At 45.2% G+C, this 22423-nt stretch overlaps 1 protein-coding gene across 5 annotated transcripts in view; it reads left to right on the top strand.

The window, feature by feature from the left end:
* trip4 (thyroid hormone receptor interactor 4) overlaps positions 1–16812 on the top strand; it is an 82781-nt gene extending 65969 nt beyond the window's left edge. For all 5 annotated transcript variants that reach the window (XM_046348951.1, XM_046348952.1, XM_046348955.1 and 2 more), the window contains one exon: positions 16446–16812. In XM_046348951.1, the coding sequence (XP_046204907.1) occupies positions 16446–16510 (65 nt within the window). In that variant the 3' untranslated portion in view covers positions 16511–16812. The remainder of the gene's footprint in view (positions 1–16445) is intronic.
* Positions 16813–22423: the final 5611 nt, after the last annotated feature.

Consider the following 22423-nt stretch of genomic DNA (forward strand, 5'->3'; position numbering starts at 1 on the left):
AGCTCTCTCCCCCGACTCTCCAACCAGAATATAATATTATCTGATGTTTAGCAGACACTTTTATCCAATGCCACTGAGTCGTGTGCATACGTTACATACAGGTGTTCCCGGGAATCAAACCCACTATCATGGTGTTGCAATCGCCATGTTCTACTAACTGAGCTACAGAGGACCATGTTCTACTAACTGAGCTACAGAGGACCGTGTTCTACTAACTGAGCTACAGAGGACCGTGTTCTACTAACTGAGCTACAGAGGACCGTGTTCTACTAACTGAGCTACAGAGGACCATGTTCTACTAACATGTTCTACTAGCTGATACAGGACCGTGTTCTACTAACTGAGCTACAGAGGACCATGTTCTACTAACTGAGCTACAGAGGACCATGTTCTACTAACTGAGCTACAGAGGACCATGTTCTACTAACTGAGCTACAGAGGACCATGTTCTACTAACTGAGCTACAGAGGACCGTGTTCTACTAACTGAGCTACAGAGGACCATGTTCTACTAACTGAGCTACAGAGGACCGTGTTCTACTAACTGAGCTACAGAGGACCGTGTTCTACTAACTGAGCTACAGAGGACAGTGTTCTACTAACTGAGCTACAGAGGACCATGTTCTACTAACTGAGCTACAGGGGACCGTTTTCTACTAACTGAGCTACAGAGGACCGTGTTCTCTACTGAGCTACAGAGGACCAACTAACTGAGCTACAGGGGACCGTGCTCTACTAACTGAGCTACAGAGGACCAGGTTCTACTAACTGAGCTACAGAGGACCAGGTTCTACTAACTGAGCTACAGAGCACCAGGTTCTACTAACTGAGCTACAGGGGGGGACCGTGCTCTACTAACTGGGCTACAGAGGACCGTGTTCTACTAATTGAGCTACAGAGCACCATGCTCTACTAACTGGGCTACAGAGGACCGTGCTCTACTAACTGAGCTACAGAGGACCAGGTTCTACTAACTGAGCTACAGAGGACCAGGTTCTACTAACTGAGCTACAGAGTACCAGGTTCTACTAACTGAGCTACAGAGCACCGTGCTCTACTAACTGAGCTACTAACTGGGCTACAGGGACCGTGTTCTCTACTACCATGCTCTACTAACTGGGCTACAGATGACCGTGTTCTACTAATTGAGCTACAGAGGACCATGCTCTACTAACTGAGCTACAGAGGACCGTGCTCTACTAACTGGGCTACAGAGGACCAGGTTCTACTAACTGAGCTACAGAGGACCAGGTTCTACTAACTGAGCTACAGAGGACCAGGTTCTACTAACTGAGCTACAGAGGACCAGGTTCTACTAACTGAGCTACAGAGGACCAGGTTCTACTAACTGAGCTACAGAGGACCAGGTTCTACTAACTGAGCTACATAGGACCGTGTTCTACTAACTGAGCTACAGAGGACCGTGTTCTACTAACTGAGCTACAGAGGACCGTGTTCTACTAACTGAGCTACAGAGGACCAGGTTCTACTAACTGAGCTATAGAGGACCGTGCTCTACTAACTGAGCTACAGAGGACCGTGCTCTACTAACTGAGCTACAGAGGACCGTGCTCTACTAACTGAGCTACAGAGGACCGTGCTCTACTAACTGAGCTACAGAGGACCGTGCTCTACTAACTGAGCTACAGAGGACTAACAGCTACAGAGCACCGTGCTACTAAGCTACAGAGGACCAGTGTTCTACTAACTGAGCTACAGAGGACCAGGTTCTACTAACTGAGCTACAGAGGACCGTGCTCTACTAACTGAGCTAAAGAGGACCAGGTTCTACTAACTGAGCTAAAGGACCAGGTTCTACTAACTGAGCTACAGAGGACCAGGTTCTACTAACTGAGCTACAGAGGACCGTGTTCTACTAACTGAGCTACAGAGGACCAGGTTCTACTAACTGAGCTACAGAGGACCGTGCTCTACTAACTGAGCTACAGAGGACCGTGCTCTACTAACTGAGCTACAGAGCACCGTGCTCTACTAACTGAGCTACAGGGGGGGACCGTGCTCTACTAACTGAGCTACAGAGCACCCTGCTCTACTAACTGAGCTACAGAGGACCAATCAGGTTTTTAGAGCCACATGCTAATATTTTTATTAAAGTCTTATTCATTATAACCATTGATGCATTTATTCAGGCTTTCATAAGGGCCTTTTATGATAGTATGTTTTTAATGCCTAATGTCCGTATGCGATTAATTCTGAATGCATCTGTAGCAGAAGGGCTGTTCAAAGGAGCTGTGGGCTGTTAGCCAGTCTTCTCATTCACTACTCATGCATGCACTATAAATTAAGTTACTATGTGTTATACACAGGTGGTTCTGATTGAGATGTTCTGCCTGTATTGTGGTCCACTCACTGAACAAGAGAGGCTTTTAAATAACTATAAATTAATTCACTATGCATTATACACAGGTGGTTCTGGTAGAGAAGTTCTGCCCGTACTGTGGTCCACTCACTGAATAACAGAGGCTTTTAAATAACTCTCTGTGCCTGGCTTTGCAGATTGATCTCTGACAATCGATCGAATGTAATATTTAGTTAAGCAACAAGGCACCTCGGGGGAACAGTGGGTTAACTGCCTGTTCAAGGGCAGAACGACAGATTTGTACCTTGTCAGCTCGGGGATTTGAACTTGCAACCTTCCGGTTACTAGTCCAACGCTCTAACCACTATGCTATCCTGCCGCCCGACGCATCGCAGAGTGCCTGGACACAGTCCTTAGCCGTAGTATATTGGCCATATACCACAAACCACCGAGGTGCCTTATTGCTTAATTTAATCTTACATTATAGTTATTTAAAAGCTATTATAAACTGGTTACCAACATAATTAGAGCAATAAAAATACATGTTTTGTCATACTCGTGGTATACGGTCTGATATACCATGGCTGTCAGCCAATCAGCATTCAGGGCTAGAACCAGTTTATAATAAACCATATTCCATTATTGTATTTGAGGGAGCTCCATGCTGTAATGTTTATACACCCCTCTGACGTGTACAAAGTAATGGAAGTGTAACGAGCTCTGAAATTGGACCATATAGATATTCAGACATTGACTCCTCTGATCTTATTAGCAATGTATCTGTGATGAAGAATGGGGCTTCCATCATGTAGGCAGTACACACACACACACACACACACACACACACACACACACACACACACACACACACACACACACACACACACACACACACACACACACACACACGAGTGTCAAGCAGAGCTCTCACACAGAGAAGCCAGCGATACAATACACAACGTTAATTATCCATTTAAAACCATGGCCCATTGGCATTGCTGAAGCACCATTGGTGGAAAAGCCTCTCAGAGCCATAATTGCTTCTTATCTTTTGGAGGTCACACTGTGTCCAGTAGAACTAATCAATCTCTGGCTCAGACCTGCTGTTAGCCCCAAAGAGCTCCATAAAATAACATTTTGAACATTTGGACCAATTTAGATACCCTACCTTCTCCTAAAAGAAATCAATAGCTGCTGATCGCGGGTGGGTAAGTCTACTCTGTTGCTAAGGAATAACGACGGGGAGCTTGCCGGTGGGTAAGTCTGCGTTGTTGCTAAGGAATAACGACGGGGAGCTGGCCGGTGGGTAAGCCTGCGTTGTTGCTAAGGAATAACGACTGGGAGCTGGTCGGTGGGTAAGCCTGCGTTGTTGCTAGGGAATAACGACGGGGAGCTGGTCGGTGGGTAAGCCTGCGTTGTTGCTAAGGAATAACGACGGGCAGCTGGCCGGTGGGTAAGCCTGCGTTGTTGCTAAGGAATAACGACGGGGAGCTGGCCGGTGGGTAAGCCTGCGTTGTTGCTAAGGAATAGCGATGGGGAGCTGGCCGGTGGGTAAGCCTGCGTTGTTGCTAAGGAATAGCGACAAAGGAATAGCGATGGGGAGCTGGCCGGTGGGTAAGCCTGCGTTGTTGCTAAGGAATAGCGACTAAGGAATAACGACGGGGAGCTGGCCGGTGGGTAAGCCTGCGTTGTTGCTAAGGAATAGCGATGGGGAGCTGGCCGGTGGGTAAGCCTGCGTTGTTGCTAAGGAATAGCGATGGGGAGCTGGCCGGTGGGTAAGCCTGCGTTGTTGCTAAGGAATAGCGACTAAGGAATACGATGGGGAGCTGGCCGGTGGGTAAGCCTGCGTTGTTGCTAAGGAATAGCGATGGGGAGCTGGCCGGTGGGTAAGCCTGCGTTGTTGCTAAGGAATAGCGATGGGGAGCTGGCCGGTGGGTAAGCCTGCGTTGTTGCTAAGGAATAGTGACGGGGAGCTGGCCGGTGGGTAAGCCTGCGTTGTTGCTAAGGAATAGCAACGGGGAGCTGGCCGGTGGGTAAGCCTGCGTTGTTGCTAAGGAATAGCGACGGGGAGCTGGCTGGTGGGTAAGCCTGCGTTGTTGCTAAGGAATAGCGATGGGGAGCTGGCCGGTGGGTAAGCCTGCGTTGTTGCTAAGGAATAGCGATGGGGAGCTGGCCGGTGGGTAAGCCTGCGTTGTTGCTAAGGAATAACGACGGGGAGCTGGCCGGTGGGTAAGCCTGCGTTGTTGCTAAGGAATAGCGACTAAGGAATAGCGACGGGGAGCTGGCCGGTGGGGTGGGTCAGATTGATTTAGTATTACGGCGCTCGCTTTTTAAAAATTAATGGTCCTCAGTCCGACCGCTCGCCTCTGCTGCTCCCATTTCTTGAGGTGATGCCAGTGTGATGTCGTGATGAGGTTACCAGTATCACGTTAAGTAGGGGGGAAAACGTCTTGAAATAGCACAATCTGAAAAGGTCATTTTGGTTGCCAAGAAAGAAGTCCTACGGCTTCAGTTTCTACTGATTTGTGTGACGGGAAGTAATGCTTTTCCAAACAGGAATATGAGGCGCTAGTTGTGTGTTGTGACACGTTTTCCATCATTAGCAACCCCCCACCAAAGCCTGCATTTAATTGTTAACCCTCTTAAGTGTTTCAATAGGAAACATAACAGCAAACCGTTAATCAGAAGGGGCTTTATTACCCCCTGTCGGTTTCCTCTTCCCCTCCCCCACCTCTCCCTATCCATTTCATAGCCATGCAGGCATTTGATGTGTTAGTCTGCTGCCTGAGGAACAGAGGAATGTATTAGTATCTAGGGGAGGACATAGGGAGTTGGTAGGCTTTGAATTGGTCCAGTCGTTTAAATGTCACCAGGACAGCTCTGTGGGAGGTAGGGGTGAGGAAGGTCGGGTGGGGAAGGTGAGACGCTAGCTGCTGGTAGCGTGTGTGTGTGTGTGTGTGTGTGTGTGTGTGTGTGTGTGTGTGTGTGTGTGTGTGTGTGTGTGTGTGTGTGTGTGTGTGTGTGTGTGTGTGTGTGTGTGTGTGTGTGTGTGTGTGTGTGTGTGTGTGTGTGTGTGAGATAGCAGCATGGCTCAATTTCCATTTTTATTAACAATCCAGTTACCTCTTCATGGAGAGGGATGAAAGAGGCCCGGCAGATCAATGTCATCGTGCCTCCAGCATGCCAAGGAGCCTGGCCACAGTGTTAACCACTTCCTCCCCCCCTCTTTACACACACTGCCCTCTCCCACCAATCAGTAGCCTGAATGGAGATTGGCAGGCCCATCAACACTGCACTCCCCACTCTGAACACAGACATGGACATTCACAGCCCCTGGAGACTGCATCGTAACCTTGTGCTAACATAACCTTGTGCTAAGTGGACAACTTAACCAGACCCCTTGATCTTCCTGTTAGGAGCAATGTCACATTCACAAATACCATTGACTCCTTTAAAAATGGCAAGCTACTGTACTGTAAAAGACTTGTCAGAAGAACATCTTGACATTTCTAGTCAGAAATATGGGTATTAAATTATGTCAGAAGTGGGGTTTTTAAGCCGTTGACGAGGCTCAGAGAAAGTGTTGAATTCTGCTCTAAAACACAGCTCGTCCGTCACAAGTCTCGGACATCATATTAGACAGCTCAGAGGAGATAGAATATCCTGGGGTGTGACTGTCAGAAAAACACGTTCCCCTGTGTCTGTTTATAACTGTCAGAATTCAAAAACTAGAATTACATGTTCTCTAGTCTACTTTAAGTTGTCATTCTTTGGCACCAACAACATCTTGCCAACACAATGGCCCTCTTTTATCAATTGTCAGTCGCATGCGTGTAAATCGTCAGCAAGCGAGACCATCATCTTTTGACGGACTTTTCAATTACCAAAGTTTTCATAGCTCAAACGGGTAACAAACAATGTGAGAGCTGTAAGAGAGTCATTTGAGAAATGGCAGTCAGATGAATATAATGGGATTGAATAGATAAGATGCTTAGACACGGACATTGGACATTGTTTAGCTAGCAGTGTAGTGCTCCTACAGTACTCTCACCAGAGGGGGAACACAGAGGCACTGTATGGAGGATGGTTGCTGAGTTAACATGAACTGGGGCTGGTGTTGGATACAAAGCATCGCTCCTCTTTCTCCTCACCATTGGTCCTTTTAAAGCCATGTGTGCATGTCATGACAACAGTGTATATATCTATTAATAGTTTTGTTGTGGTAGTGGAGCAACCCAAATATTCATCCCCATGTAGGTAAAAAGTCATGTTATATTTATAAACCAAGCTATAGAGGGAAATAAGCTACTGTAGGGATTTAGGTCATGACTACATAATGTTTCTCTTGTTATGGCTCTAGCTTACTCTCTCGGTTTCACACCCACAGATGTCTCCGTGTGCATGGAGACACTTCACCAGGGCTTTTCCCCAGAGATGAGCCTTGCACTTGAGCTGACCGTTAAACAAACGCTACTGTACACAGTCACGTGGGAACACAGCAATCCTCCCACCTGGCGTGTGTGTGTGTGTGTGTGTGTGTGTGTGTGTGTGTGTGTGTGTGTGTGTGTGTGTGTGTGTGTGTGTGTGTGTGTGTGTGTGTGTGTGTGTGTGTGTGTGTGTGTGTGTGTGTGTGTGTGTGTGTGTGTGTGTGTGTGTGTGTGTGTGTGTGTGTGTGTGTGTGTCAGAGGGAGCCTGAGAGAGCGCCTGCAGGGGTGTCAGTGAAGGTTTAAGATATTCAGCTTGCTGTCAACGTTGACACATTTCTCCCTCTGCTCCGCTGCACTGAGCAGCCTCCTCAGAATGCAGAGCACTAGATCAGCATAAACATATTCCCCCCTCTGCTCTCTCTACCCCTCTCCTTATCTCTCTTCTCTTTCTCTCTGAGACTCTCTCCCCTTTCTTCTCTTTTGCTCTCTGAGTCTCTCTCTCTCTGAGTCACAGTGTCTCTCTCTCTGGGTCTCTGAGTGTCTCTCTCTCTGAGACTCTCTCTCTCTCTGAATCTCTCTCTCTCTCTGAGTCTCTGAGTCACAGTGTCTCTCTCTGGGTCTCTGAGTCTCTCTCTCTCAATTCAATTAAATTCAAGGGGCTTTATTGTCATGGGAAACATGTGTTAACATTGCCAAATCAAGTGAGGTAGATGATATACAAAAGTGAAATAAACAATAAAAATTAACAGTAAACATTACACATAGACGTTTCAAAACAATAAAGACATTACAAATGTCATATATATATATATATATACAGTGTTGTAACAATGTACAAATGGTTAAAGTACACAGGGGAAAATAAATAAGCATAAATATGGGTTGTATTTACAATGGTGTGTGTTCTTCACTGGTTGCCCTTTTCTTGTGGCAACAGGTCACAAATCTTGCTGCTGTGATGGCACACTGTGGAATTTCACCCAGTAGATATGGGAGTTTATCAAAATTGGATTTGTTTTCGAATTCTTTGTGGATCTGTGTAATCTGAGGGAAATGTGTCTCTCTAATATGGTCATACATTGGGCAGGAGGTTAGGAAGTGCAGCTCAGTTTCCACCTCATTTTGTGGGCAGTGAGCACATAGCCTGTCTTCTCTTGAGAGCCATGTCTGCCTACGGCGGCCTTTCTCAATAGCAAGGCTATGCTCACTGAGTCTGTACATAGTCAAAGCTTTTCTTAAGTTTGGGTCAGTCACAGTGGTCAGGTATTCTGCCACTGTGTACTCTCTGTTTAGGGCCAAATAGCATTCTAGTTTGCTTTGTTTTTTTGTTAATTCTTTCCAATGTGTCAAGTAATTATCTTTTTGTTTTCTCATGATTTGGTTGGGTCTAATTGTGCTGCTGTCCTGGGGTATCTGTGTGGTGTGTTTGTGTTTGTGAACAGAGCCCCAGGACCAGCTTGCTTAGGGGACTCTTCTCCAGGTTCATCTCTCTGTAGGTGATGGCTTTGTTATGGAAGGTTTGGGAATTGCTTCCTTTCAGGTGGTTGTAGAATTTAACGGCTCTTTTCTGGATTTTGATAATTAGTGGGTATCGGCCTAATTTTGCTCTGCATGCATTATTTGGTGTTCTACGTTGTACACGGAGGATATTTTTGTAGAATTCTGCATGCAGAGTCTCAATTTGGTGTTTGTCCCATTTTGTGAAGTCTTGGTTGGTGAGCGGACCCCAGACCTCACAACCATAAAGGGCAATGGGCTCTATGACTTATGAAGTATTTTTAGCCAGATCCTAATTGGTATGTTAATTTTATGTTCCTTTTGATGGCATAGAAGGCCCTTCTTGCCTTGTCTCTCAGATCGTTCACAGCTTTGTGGAAGTTACCTGTGGCGCTGATGTTTAGGCCATGGCATGTATAGTTTCGTGTGTGCTCTCGGGCAACAGTGTCTAGATGGAATTTGTATTTGTGATCCTGGCAACTGGACCTTTTTTGGAACACCATTATTTTGGTCTTACTGAGATTTACTGTCAGTGCCCAGGTCTGACAGAATCTGTGCAGAAGATCTAGGTGCTGCTGTGGGCCCTCCTTGGTTGGTGACAGAAGCACCAGATCATCAGAAAATAGTAGACATTTGACTTCGGATTCTAGTAGGGTGAGGCCGGGTGCTGCAGACTTTACTAGTGCCCGCACCAATTCGTTGATATATGTTGAAGAGGGTGGGGCTTAAGCTGCATCCCTGTCTCACCCCACGACCCTGTGTGAAGAAATGTGTGTGTACATGGATTTTATAATGTCGTATGTTTTACCCCCAACACCACTTTCCATCAATTTGTATAGCAGACCCCTGCCAAATTGAGTCAAAGCTTTTTTGAAATCAACGAAGCATGAGAAGACTTTGGCTTTGTTTTGGTTTGTTTGGTTGTCAATTAGGGTGTGCAGGGTGAATACATGGTCTGTTGTACGGTAATTTGGTAAAAAGCCAATTGCTCAGTACATTGTTTTCATTGAGGAAATGTATGAGTCTGCTGTTAAGGATAATGCAGAGGATTTTCCCAAGGTTACTGTTGACGCATATTCCACGGTAGTTATTGGGGTCAAATTTGTCTTCACTTTTGTGGATTGGGGTGATCAGTCCTTGGTTCCAAATATTGGGGAAGATGCCAGAGCTAAGGATGATGGTAAAGAGTTTTAGTATAGCCAATTGGAATTTGTTGTCTGTATATTTGATCATTTCACTAAGGATACCATCAACACCACAGGCCTTTTTGGGTTGGAGGGTTTTTATTTTGTCCTGTAACTCATTCAGGGTAATTAGAGAATCCCGTCGGTTCTAGTAGTCATTAATAGTTGATTCTAAGATTTGTATTTAATCATGTATATGTTTTTGCTCTTTATTCTTTGTTATAGAGCCAAAAAGATTGGAGAAGTGGTTTACCCATACATCTCTCTCTCTCTCTCTCTCTCTCTCTCTCTCTCTCTCTCTCTCTCTCTCTCTCTCTCTCTCTCTGTCTGAGTGTGTCTCTCTGTCTGAGTGTGTCTCTCGCTGTCTCTGATACTCTCTCTCTCTCTGAGACTCTTTCTCTCTCTCTGGGACTCTCTCTCTCTCTCTGTCTGAGTGTGTCTCTCTCTCTCTCTGAGACTCTTTCTCTCTCTCTGGGACTCTCTGTTTGGTCTTGACTGTTCTGTTCTTGACTTATGCCCCTGATAAAGGATTTGATTGTTTCTCTCAAAATAAACTCATGTATAGACAAGAGAATAGGTCTACACACACAAGCATTCTGAAGGTTGGTGTGTTTGTACATGTGTGTATAACCCCTCTCCAAATCCCCAATGATAGAACAATGACAGCCCCTTACCGTCAATGCCGAGATACAATTAGCTTATTTCAGAGGCTTTGCTGATAAGACTATCTCCCAAAATACTGTGTCATCAGTAATCTAGTCCCGACATAACATCATCTAAATGCCAATGTCTATCCCCAGTGATCCATTCAAAGCCCACGCTACATTTCCATTCTAATTAGATGTGGGCAGTCAACAGGCTTCTTTATAGGAACCTGTTTTTAAGAACCAGCAGTATTGACTTTTTCAGAGTCCCTCAGTGGCTGTTAGAAAGAGGTTCCTGTTGATATTTTGTCTCTTTGACATTGGGGCTGCAGGGGAACGAAGTCTCTGTCTCAGGGTAAACACACGCCTATCGCTAAAGCCCATCCTGCTGTTTCTTTGGGCTCTCTGTATTTGCAGTGGTATACAGACATGTGAAATATACATCAAAAGAAAGCTGTCCCTGCAGGACTTCACCAATGACCCTATTCTTATGACCGGTGTGTTAACACACAGAGAAAAATAGAACAATCTTGATTGAATATTTGACTTCATTTAATTCATTACAAAATGATTATGTCACTTACCATTAGAAGAGGGTTGAATATAAACACAACATCCTGATCCACCATGATGGGGCAGTATGTCATTACAACTTTAATACAGGCATTGTGATTTGCCACTCAAGTTATATCAATGTCTTATTATGATTGAAATAATACAAAATATAAATTTGTGTTGCCCCCTCAGCAGTTTATCTGATTTGATGATTTTTATACCCGGGCCAATGTTTCTGAGGCATTTGACTACCTGAGGAGACATGGGGATTTTAGCGACGGTACTTTGCGTTAACGAGAGTGCCACGATCGAAGCTAATGCGAAAGGAATTAAATGTCTTCTGGACGCGTGCCCTCGCTGCAGCAGCATTGCCTTGGGGGGGGGCGTTCACTTCACACGAGGTCGCTGGTGATTCAGCATTAGCGCACGCGCGATCCCACTGTATCTAACACACTGCGTCGCTGCTGCACCAGTCGCTCTGGCTCTCACTGTAAGAGCCCAGGGTGATTGATAACCACTGGGGAGCTGGCTCCTTACTTGAATTACTCATGTACACAGGAGGAATCTGGTTCCCTCAGTTGCGGCACATTAGTATGGGTGACCCTTGTCACTGGGAGATTTTTCACTGGAAAACCCCCAGTCAATGTTATGTGAGTAGCTTATAGAGTTATTAGACCAGAATGTGCTCCCTCCTTCTCTTCCTCCCACTATCCCTCTTAAACATGTCCATTCTGGAAGTGGCCAAATATCCAGGAGTAGATTTCTGAAACGCTTCTTGATTATTTAAACCAACTAATTTGAACATGGTGTCTTCATAAGAGTTGTTCAGACATTTTTCTGGACAATCTCCTGGAAAGAGATGCTGCGAAGCAGGATTAATACGATGATGAAGTCATAGAAGAAACATGGACGCCAGACTGATTCCCTCCATTTCGGCTCATTCACTTCCATTGGCTTTAGCTCCCCCATGTATCAGGGTAAACCTCCAGGAGAATTGTTAAACATGATTCCACAAAGCACTTTTCTCTTCCTCTCTATCTCATTATTGTCTCACTTCCCCTCCTTCCAACCCACCTGAACCCACCACCCACTCCCCAGGCAAGGTGCGTGGTAGCAGGTGCGATCGACGGAGCGTCAGCCCCTATTTGGGACAGCAGCGTAAACACGCTGTCACCCTGCCTCGGAGTCGCTAGCTACCCACACCCTGTCCGGGCCGGCAGCCTGAGTCTGGCAGGTTAGGAAGGGAAGGGCAAATGACAGAGCGTGGGTAGCTAACCTGCCAGACTCAGGCTGCTGGCCCGGTTAGCCTAGCCTGTTGTGTGCCTGACTAAAGCAGCGCTGCAGCAACAGCAGCAGTAGAAATCACTCAGCCATTTCAGCCCCTCTGTGTCTGTGAAAACAGCTTGAGGGGGAGAATGGGGAGAGAAAGAGAGAGGGAAGAGGGAGAGAGATCCTCCAAGGGGAAGCTGCCTGCCTGCAAGTCGACTCACACAGCAGTACAACCTCCACTTGTAAATCTAGCAGCCAGGGCTGAGGAAGAGAATATAAATTAGGTGTGACTAACACCGGGATGAGAATCCTGGCAGGTTTCTTTCTTTTACCCTGAATGATGTGTACACATCCACTGGGCTGCAGTAGTCAGTGTAGAGCCAGGAGATGTAGTCTCAGTCTGGCATGTAGGGATCCTCTTGAGGCTCACTGAGTACGAGCTCTATTGGAAAAACCAGAAACAAGATGGATGCCATAGTGTCATCCCCATGCCCTGGCTTTAGGCCCAATCAACACATATATTTATCCCCTGGGTATTCTCATGCCCGGTTGTATTGCCAAGCAACATTAGAATATATAATTAGAATATATACGATTCTTTAATAGGCCATCATTGTAAATAAGAATTTGTTCTTAACTGACTTGCCTAGTTAAATAAAGGTTAATAAATCTAACAATGCATTTGTATGCTTTTATTCTCTTCGTCCTCATCACAATCCTCTGTTGGTGTGGAGTAATTGCCTGTAGTCTGAGTGTATCAAGCTTTGGTTATATTTGCATAGCAATCATAAATCACCTTAGTGAATGGGGATTATCATTCTCCAATACAAGGTATGAATACAAAGAGCTCCCTAGCTGATTCATTGATTGGCATATCGGATATCCATTATTCCTTGTTTAAGCCTAGAATTATTCCATTATCCCTCAATCGACAGTGAAGTGTTGCCTTTCAGTGTTTATGTTCATCTCAAGGCCATTGTATTTAATTGGTGCGGTTGTCAATGGTCCTCCATTACAGGGTAGTAGTATACAGACAGACCTCTTGGCTCCATCTCTTGGGTTTTGTGGCTGGATGTGAATGTTTATCAGAAACGTATTGGGCTCCTTCCCATCGGGCTGTAATGAGAACAGTATGTGTATACTATAGGGTCAGAATAGTAGTGTGGGGTGTGGCCAACATATCAACTGTCTGTCCATAAGGAAGAAGGCTGTTTAAAGCTTAGGTGAATGGTTACAATTAGAGTAAACAGGGTTGGGAGTTTGGGTTAAGGTTCAGATGTAGGGAAATATGATTTAAATGGAAATTAATTGTAGGTCCCCATGAGGATAGAAGAACATAACGTGTGTGTGTGTGTGCGCTCAAATAGGGGTGTAGTCTACAGGCTTGATGATGTAGCTCTAGCCCTCTGCAGACACACTGCACCTATTATTGGGCCTCCCCAGCTGTAGTGTGTGGGTAATAAACCTCTCTACAGCAGCCCCCAAACAGACCAGCAATCAATGGGAAATTGTCTCACCGATCGATGTGACAGCCTCTCTCTTTCTGTCTCTATATCGCTTGCCCTTTCTCTCTGTCTCCCTTTCTCTTGCTCTCTCTCTTCTCCCCATCTCACTCTTTCAGCATCCACTCTGAAATGCTGTTGCTCAGCAGCCCACTCAGCAGCCCCTCCAGCCATTAACAGAGAGGAACTAGACTGAGCTGGCATTAGCACTTCCCAGACACAATCAGCCGAGCTGGCCAAACGCTAACTCTTAATTACGCACTTGACAAGTGAACTATCAGCTTGCCATGTCTGGCTTGTTGTTTCGCTCCGTGGGTGTCATGGTAAATCGTTTAGGGGGGAAATTCTAGTTGATTTTATATTGAGGCAAAGAAGCAGTCAAATACTATTCTTGATTTGGTATGAGTGAAACTAGTGTACATGTTCTGTTAGAACCAGTCACCTGGTTTGGATTAGCCTATGTTATTTTTACTCAGGCCAGAAACAAAGTCCTCTGTGTGGTGCAGGGCATTGGTTTGTGACATAAACATTCTCAACCATTCAACATTGTCACTTGGGCGACCACTGTATTTTTAGCTAGTTGCCAGAATCCAGAGGCACTCCCTTTGCTGTGGAGATTTGGCTCCAGGCATAACAGAGACGCACAAATAATACATGTCAGTATTTGAGGCAAGTTTGGAAATGGTGAGCAAACAGCAGTTCTCCTTAACACCGTGCTTACACAGCCACTACCAGGGCATGGAGTTGAGCTCTAATGTGACGAGACAGATAGAAAAACAAACAGAGTTGACAACCACTGCTGCCTGTTATACATACATCATGTTTGTCCTGCCTCAGCCCCTTGGAAAACCAACCTCAGTGCTAACTGTCTGAATAGAGTGTTTCTGGCCTCCGCCGTGCTAGATTACAATGTGTTTAGCTGTTAACTGCTGCTTCCACACAGATCATCTAACCTAATATGGCTTGTAGTGGCCAGGGATTGCTTGAGGGTCCTATGTGGTGTGAATGACCTCTGTTGGGGGAATAGAGATGCTCATTTTGGCACTAGCTACAGTATTTACATTTTACAAGGGCTTTGAGAATAAATAGGTAGGGTTATGTTAAATATAGAGCCAGGTGACTGGTTGAATAAAGAAGAAATGGATGGGCTATGTTTGAGCTCAACTCCCAGGTCGCTTCGATACGGCAATGAATAAGTACTGCTGAGAAAAAGCCATGCTAAGAGCAACACAAATGCTAATTCAAGACTTGCAAAGAGTTCAATGTCACCAGAGGGCCTACAAAGCAGACCAGCGTACAGCCAGCTCTTGATACTTGTTGTGCCGCTTGAATATCCACAGAGCTTTCTAGGTCAAACAGCCGCTGCTACATTTAAATTTTAGTGATGTAGGAGACGCTCTTATCCAGAGCAATTTACAGGAGCAATTAGGGTCAAGTGCCTTGCTCAAGGGCACATCGACAGATTCCTTTACCTAGTTGGCTCGGGGATTCTAACCAGCGACTGTACCCACCTGGAGAGAAACAGAACCAGGGTTAAAACACTACACTAACCCTCCAATGCTCTTAACCACTCGGCCACCTGGCTGCTGGCCTGTCATTGAAGATTAACTTGAGTTTTCTGCACAGAGTGCCATCTGCAACTGGCCCAGGGTTGGCTTTCAACTGCTTAGCTTGTTTGTGTTAACAAGCTAACTAGTAAACATTGCTTAACCTGCGATTACAAGATATCATGACTCTGCTGCGGTCCTGATTGGTGTCAAAGTCTTGGCTGTTCAAATAATCCAGTCATACAACTAGGCCTACTTCAACATAAGACTCTGCTGCTGTTTTGTACAATCTATCCTTGCCAGCAGCAGTCATATTGAGCCCTGTCATCACCTAAAGAGGAAAGTCTGCTTAGACAGATTCTAGTGGACGACTGTAACCTGAAATGGTTGGGTAGGATGAGAAAGGGCTGGTACTCACTACTCAGACTCATGTTTGCAATGGAGGAAGGGACAGGATCTGCCGGACATGTCTTGAATTGATGGGGTCAAAGACCTATGGAAAGCTTCTATTAGGCTCTTATCTCCTCCATTGCAGGTTATGAGGCAGGTTAGTGTATGTATGGGGGGGTTCTTTGCCACTTTGACTGGTCCATAAAGCCTATTAGGAAGTCAGTCAGTGGTGTAAAGCTGGGTTAACACTATGCTCTGTATTGATGGTCCTTTGAATGTAATATGATGTCACCGTAGTAGCCTAGCGCCCTGTGAGGACACTTATCAAATATTTAAACATTTTTATTGATTTTCCACTGCAAAGGAATTGATCCCCATTCTGATAACCATCCAGTATATATTCTTAATTATGAACTGGGTGGTTCAAGCCATGAATGCTGTTTGGCTGACAGCCGTGGTATATCAGACCGCATACCACGGGTATGACAAAACATTTATTTTTACTGCTCTAATTACGTTGATAACCAGTTTATAATAGCGATAAGGCACCTCGAGGGTGTGTGGCATATGGCCAATATACCATGGTTAAGGGCTGTATCCAGGCACTCCTCATTGCATTGTGAGTAAGAACAGCCCTTAGCCGTAGTATATTGGCCATATTGCTTAAAAGTAAGCCACCTCCTATAGGAATGGTTCTGTCCAAATGGCCACTATAAGCAGAGGCTTATTAGACCTAGTTATAAGTGTAGTGTGATGTAGCCTAGAAAGACTTGACTATATGTACCAGAACACAAAGCTGAAGGCTAGTCTGTGGTAGCAGCAGGATAAACAGCCTCGCTGGCCTTCTCCCTCCTATCTGCCCCGGACGCCTCTAATCAGCAGGCCTTGAGCTCTCTGAAAGGTCATTCTGTCCCTTTGATGGTGTTTTGATTCATTCCTTCCTCCCTCTCTTCCCTCTCTCCTCCCCCCTCTCTTCCCTCTCCTCCCCCCTCTCTTCCCTCTCCTCCCCCCTCCCTTCCCTCTCTCCTCCCCCCTCACTTCCCTCTCTCCTCCCCCCTCTCTTCCCTCTCTCCTCCCCCCTCTCTTCCTCTCTGCTTTCCCCCTTTCACAGTCAAGCTGGAGAGTCAATATCATAGGGGTGCGAAGATGGGACTGGTTCCGTCGGCGGCCGTGTGACGTTGGCGAGAGAGAGCGAGAATGCAAAGAGAGAGTGTGGACCAGCTGGAGGAGAGGCGGAGATTGACGAGAACATCCAGAGTGGGTCATATTCTGACTACTGTGTTTTATCAGGAGTTCCAGCAAAACATAAATATGGACACACTGGCTATACATGGCATCCTCTCAAGGCATTTACAGTCTAAGGACAATGACTAAGCAGACATTCACCACACAGGAAAGTTATTACCAGGTTCTCTACATTCTATACTGTGTACTCTTGAACAGTTGTATTTTCTGCAATAAACCATGTTGAAATGTAATTTCTGTCTTTTATTTTATTTTGACCATAGACAGGTTGGTTGTTTAGCAACAAAACCGAGGCGTTTGAAAATATGGGGCAAAACAGATGGGGTTGGCTTAGATTTTTGACCGCTTGTAAGCTACAGTATATTTTGTCTACAATGTTTATTGAAAACATAAATACATTTGCACAATGAGCACTTGTCTTTCAAATACGCTGTTACAGTTGTTGGTTAGCTAGCCAGCTATCTCTTTTGTTTGTTGCCATATTGACATGAAATCAGTCAAAACAGAAAAAGATCAAACGAGCTGAAACGAGCCACTTACAATTCCCTGCATGGTAGTTTCTTGTCATTCTTGCTAGCAACCTGGCCATCCATAATCACAACACCCCGCTGACTTGTACACCATGGAGACATGGTCTCATGACGTTGTCAGCTAACCCATCTATAATGAGAGGCGAAATCCAAACGAGAAGATGACTCTGAAAGAAACATCAACCATAGCACCAAACTTGCTCTCTTGTCCTATCAGTCATCCCACTCAACCGTCGCCACGCATTTTTTGTACATTTGTGAAATATAACTCTTTCCAGAAAAAAGCACTCCTTTCAGATGTAATGGCGCGGTGGAGGCCAAACATGGAATTCCGTGGTGACTGACGGACCAATTGGCCACAAGCGATTAAGTTTCTGTTCTCTCTCCATTATATAGCTGTCAGAAGCAGGCCTCTTGAAGTCATGTCAGGCTGGCCCTCGTTGGGATTGTGTCCTCTTGGTGACAGGAGTGTCTTTACCTCAATAGGAAATTAACAAAGGTGCTAAACGAGCATCATGACTCCACACAGAGGCACAGTCATTGAAAGCCAGCAGCGCTGGAGCCCATTAAATTAGTCTTCTGATTTGCACCTTTCTCACCTTCTAGAAGTCACTCAATTGTCATTTTCTTCAACGCGTGTGCTGTTTTCACAAGTTGTGATTTGTTTTTGTGTCGATCCATGGTAATTATGTGCTTTGTGTTTTAACCACTTTTGCTCGGTGGTTATTTCCATCGAGATGTTTTGTTTGAGTGGTTGTTTGACTCAGCCCTTTCTTGCCCGAGGGGGTTCTTTGCCATGAATCACCTCACACACCCATTGCAAGTTGTAATGTGTTTGTGTATCCATGCCTAGCATTGTAATTGGCCATTGATTAGCCTAGATTTTCTCTTGTTTGAGTTGCAGATTAAGCCACAGCCCTCCCATAGACAGCCTTTACCATGAGCCCACCTAATTGCACCAATCCTCCCAGTCATCTTTGCCACCCAGAGAGCGTAAGAGCTCTCCTTTGTAAAAGTTCCCCCCCACAAGGGTGTACAAGAATTCTCCAAATTTCAGCCTGACTGAATCAATGATGACAGCTACTTGCCTTGTGGGTGGCTTTCTTTCCTCCCCCACCAGATCAGGGCTTTCACTGGATAACAACAGACACCCGGTTCACACAAACACAGGCCCTGTTTCTGTTATTCCGACATTCAAACATTTGCAATGTCACTAAGCATGTTTAAATAAACACGACTGAAATCACTCACAACGTTCCTCGTGCGCAAAATGACAGAGATCTAATGATGTTAACAAAGGGCCAAGTGTGAGACATTATAATGAGAAAGGGCCCAGTCCTCTGCTCTCTGAAAGGAGAATGAACTCTAATAGGATGGAATGTGAGCAGCAGTGGCACTTCCTGTTCTCTTCCTGTTCTCAGTCACGCCAGATTCCTAGCAGCAGTTTTCCCCTCTCCCCTGCCTGAAGCTAATGCTAGTGCAACTACTTCACACGTCCCCCCGTCTGTTATCCACTTCCCTGAATGGAAGAGGACAGACACATGACTACCTGAGGCTATGAATAAGGGGGGCTACACCCAGGCCTCTCACGAGCTAAAGACACCCAGCGACCACCTGCTTTATAGTGGGGGTTCCAATTCCTATTCAATTATTTCCAATCCAATAAATGTACTAATATGCCATAAGTAGCAGCAACTAGTTCATATTGGTCTTTTTCAATTATATTCACTTGAATGTTTGAATGTAATTGAAATGGAATTCATTAGGGTGGGCTCTAGTAGTGGTAGCAGCAGGTCTTTTGTGTTGATGGCTGAAGGGTGATTGGGAAGGGGATTGGGGGAAATCCCTCCCCCCTAGGCTTGGATGTGGAATGAGGAATTGTAGGAGGCGACTGGGGAACAATGCAACACAGGAACGGCTTGTGGCCCGTCATCCATTACTCTGTTGTCAACCGCCCCCCCCCTATTTTGGAAAAATGTACCTTCAATTAAAATTCTTCATAGTCTTCAAAATGGTTGAGAATGGTATTTTGAATCACCTTGAAATTGGCTGAAATGTGTTCTCAAGCTGCCAACATCTAAACAAACCTAAGATTTTTTTTCCATAGTAAAAAACAAAACTTGTTCACCACTTGTGAAACCCACCACAGATTGTCAGTTACTGTCTGCTCTCTGTCTCATCCAATCCCTCCTCCCAAGGTCTTGTGTGGAATGCATCATTTCCTCATCACACCCTTGATTGCCTGTGTGTTCGGCATGCCACGGATTCCTTGATGTAAGGCTGGCTGATAAAGCTGTTAAGTAGAGCAGAAGTCCTGTCTGCAGCCGTGGCCTGCCAGCTCCAGTGTTCATCTGCCCAGCCCGCATTGGGGCTCATGGCTCGTCAGCTTCAGTTAGTCAGGAGGTCGCAGGCAGGCTCAGTCAGAGGAAGTGAAGCACATGAACCTTTGAACGAACTGCCTGGCTGGCTCCCCAAAGGCAAGTCAGTGTGTAAGATGGAGAGGGAGAGCATTTTTATATCTGAAGTTCTTCTGTTATGGAGAATGCAGCTGGAGAGCCGACCTGATTGACCTCCAGGGCGGGCCTGAGCTAGTCACCGTCCGCAGCCAAACCTCCAAACAACAGGGTATAAAGACGTACATGCCAGGCAAAGACAAGTGAATCTGTGCACCAACCCAAGTGAACAACTCCTCCGGCTCCGCTTGATCATGGGTATTGGTTTCCGAACATCCGACAGCTGTGCAGAAGCTTTGATCTATACCTTATGGACGTGTCCATTACAAATTGGCTTTATCACCAGGCAAATTCAACTGGCCCAATTTGTCTTGGCCCCTTTTGACCTGACCAACTAAGATAGTAGCTGCAACAATTGTCAAATTCTATGGGGATTACTCAAAATGGTACAGGTATAGTATCCCCTTTATGCGTGCAATAGCCGAAGCAGCGCATCTTTGCCTGACAATGAATCTAAACCACTTGCAGAGATACAAGGCAGATATGCAGGATATACTATATGGACATCAACGCCATTATCGTACCTGGACATTTCTACTCTCCATACTAAGCTTCCTACTGGGACTTTTTATGGAGCTTTTCAGAACTGTATTGTATTACTGTCTTATTATTACTGTCAGCTGCAGAGACGTCTGTCCAGACGAGTCACTCCAATTTGGGACCTAATCTGTCATCAGAACTAAATCGGGTCACATGGGTTGGTCTAGCGAACAGCCAGGCTCTCTGTAAGCACTACAAAGGGAAGAAAACGTAGCGATCCATCTTTCAAGCCTCAGGGATGGGTTCTTAGTCAAGTATGTATTACACTCTATGTATTTATAGGAGACTATCAGCATATCATCGCAACATGATGGGAAAGCAAAGCACTGCTGTTGTTTACTTCAGGAGCTAGAGACGGTCCTTTTCTCATTCATTTACTCAACCTCAAAACCTGTGATGGAATGATAGATGGCATAATTGGTGCAATTTGCCAGCGGAGAGACAGAAGGAAAGAAAGAGCCACAGCAGAGGTGGACAGGAAACACCCTGCCATCTCCATCCCAAAAGTGTAGTTGACGTCTTCTGAAGTGTTTTTCAACACCAGTCAGGGAGATCAAATTGAATACACAGTTGTCTCCTCGTGACTGTACTGGAATCAATGTGTGGCTGTTGTGATAAAATGCCCTTGCCTACCTGACACATGGTTTCTGCATTCTCACTCTTGGATTCATTTGTAGTGTTTCCATCCATTTTAGACACATTGTGCCAGTCTGAAGAGGTAACATTCTCCTCTGAGCCCTCCATTATAGTACTTTAATGTATGATTAATGTGGCCAGGACAGGAGTAAACAGTATTTACATGGTTTGGTTAGAGACACACTCAATGCCTTTTAGACAGCAACCGCAGTGAGGACATCCTGTAATCAGATACGGTGGTGTAGTTCAGCTCAACTGTCATTAAGTACATGTTTATCACCAAGGTATGCGGATTACCTTCTCACTCCTATCTGGAACATCTTGTTCCAGGGGTTGGGGTCAATTCCATTTCAATTCAAAAAGTGAACCAAACTCCAATTCAAATTCTAATGTTTCCTCATTGAAAATCATTGAAGAGAATTGGAATGTTAGTGTACTTCCTGAAATGACTGGAATTGAAATGGAATTGATCCCAACCCTGCCTTGTTCATCTTCAGTGTATGCTGTACATGATCCCATGCTTGTTTCTCTTTAATCTATCATCTATCATATTAACACGTTCTCCTTTGCCAGACTGAATTTGAGCCATCATCTATCCTTTCTTTCTACTTTCTAAATGAATTCATGTTTATCACCAATCCCATTGTTGTGACAAGCAGTGTTGTGGACAAAAAAAGAAAGGTGCATTATTTGAATTTTTTTTGTTGTTTTTTTGCTGTTGGCTCAAATTATTCATAATTTGTGTAAGAACAATGCCTATATTAAAAGAGTGTTTATCATCCCTGGGTGAGCTTCAAGGCTCACAGTGTCTCTTTAATGTGGTAATGGAAGATCAGACTCCACAAATGAAACCGGTGCCTCTGTTATTCCAAATGACTGATTGATTTGCCATTTTTCAGCAAGGGAAAAAATATTACACTGTCGACACAGCTTGTTCATTTGGGTTTCTGGCTGGCACGTCAGGCAGACAGACAGAGAGGGGCCTGGTCTAATGCCTGCGACTTGAAGGGCGAGTCATCAGTGATCTCTCTCTCCCCACTGTGCTCATTCACTGACTGTTATTTATCTTTCCAATGGAGACTGGCTGCTCCTTGGGGGAGGATGAGTGTGCCTGCCAGCGGGGAACGTATGGGAAGATGGAGGACGGTGGCTGACTGCTGCTTTGGCTCTGTGTGAAAATGAGCCCATTAATTCAGTTTCCCCCCAGGCCTCCCTGTGCCTGTTGTCTCTGTTTGTTAGTGAGATGATTCCTTCTGTCACGTCAAAGGGAACATTATCATATTCTTGTTGCCGGGGAAACCGTGCAGCAGCTAGAGAGAGGGCGAGGATCTCTTTAAGCCGTTTGAAGCGGGTAAACATGAAAGGTTATCTGTGGCGCTTTATGAGAAATGGCAACATGACAGACACATTTTTTCCTTGTGTCTCCTTCCTGTACTGTAATTCTTCTGCCTGCTTCCTAAAATGATACAACATAAAATATCTTGGTTGAGATGTAAGTCTTTCTGAACAATGGAATTTAGGTACTGTGAGTGAATCTTGTGAGGCCTTCAGACAGCTCATTCCATCAAAGTTAGGCTTATTTAAAATCTTCAACTGACCTGCACTTCAAATAGTTCAATCCAAAA

Source organism: Oncorhynchus gorbuscha, linkage group LG05, assembly GCF_021184085.1.
Source record: "Oncorhynchus gorbuscha isolate QuinsamMale2020 ecotype Even-year linkage group LG05, OgorEven_v1.0, whole genome shotgun sequence".
Taxonomy (NCBI): Eukaryota; Metazoa; Chordata; class Actinopteri; order Salmoniformes; family Salmonidae; genus Oncorhynchus; species Oncorhynchus gorbuscha.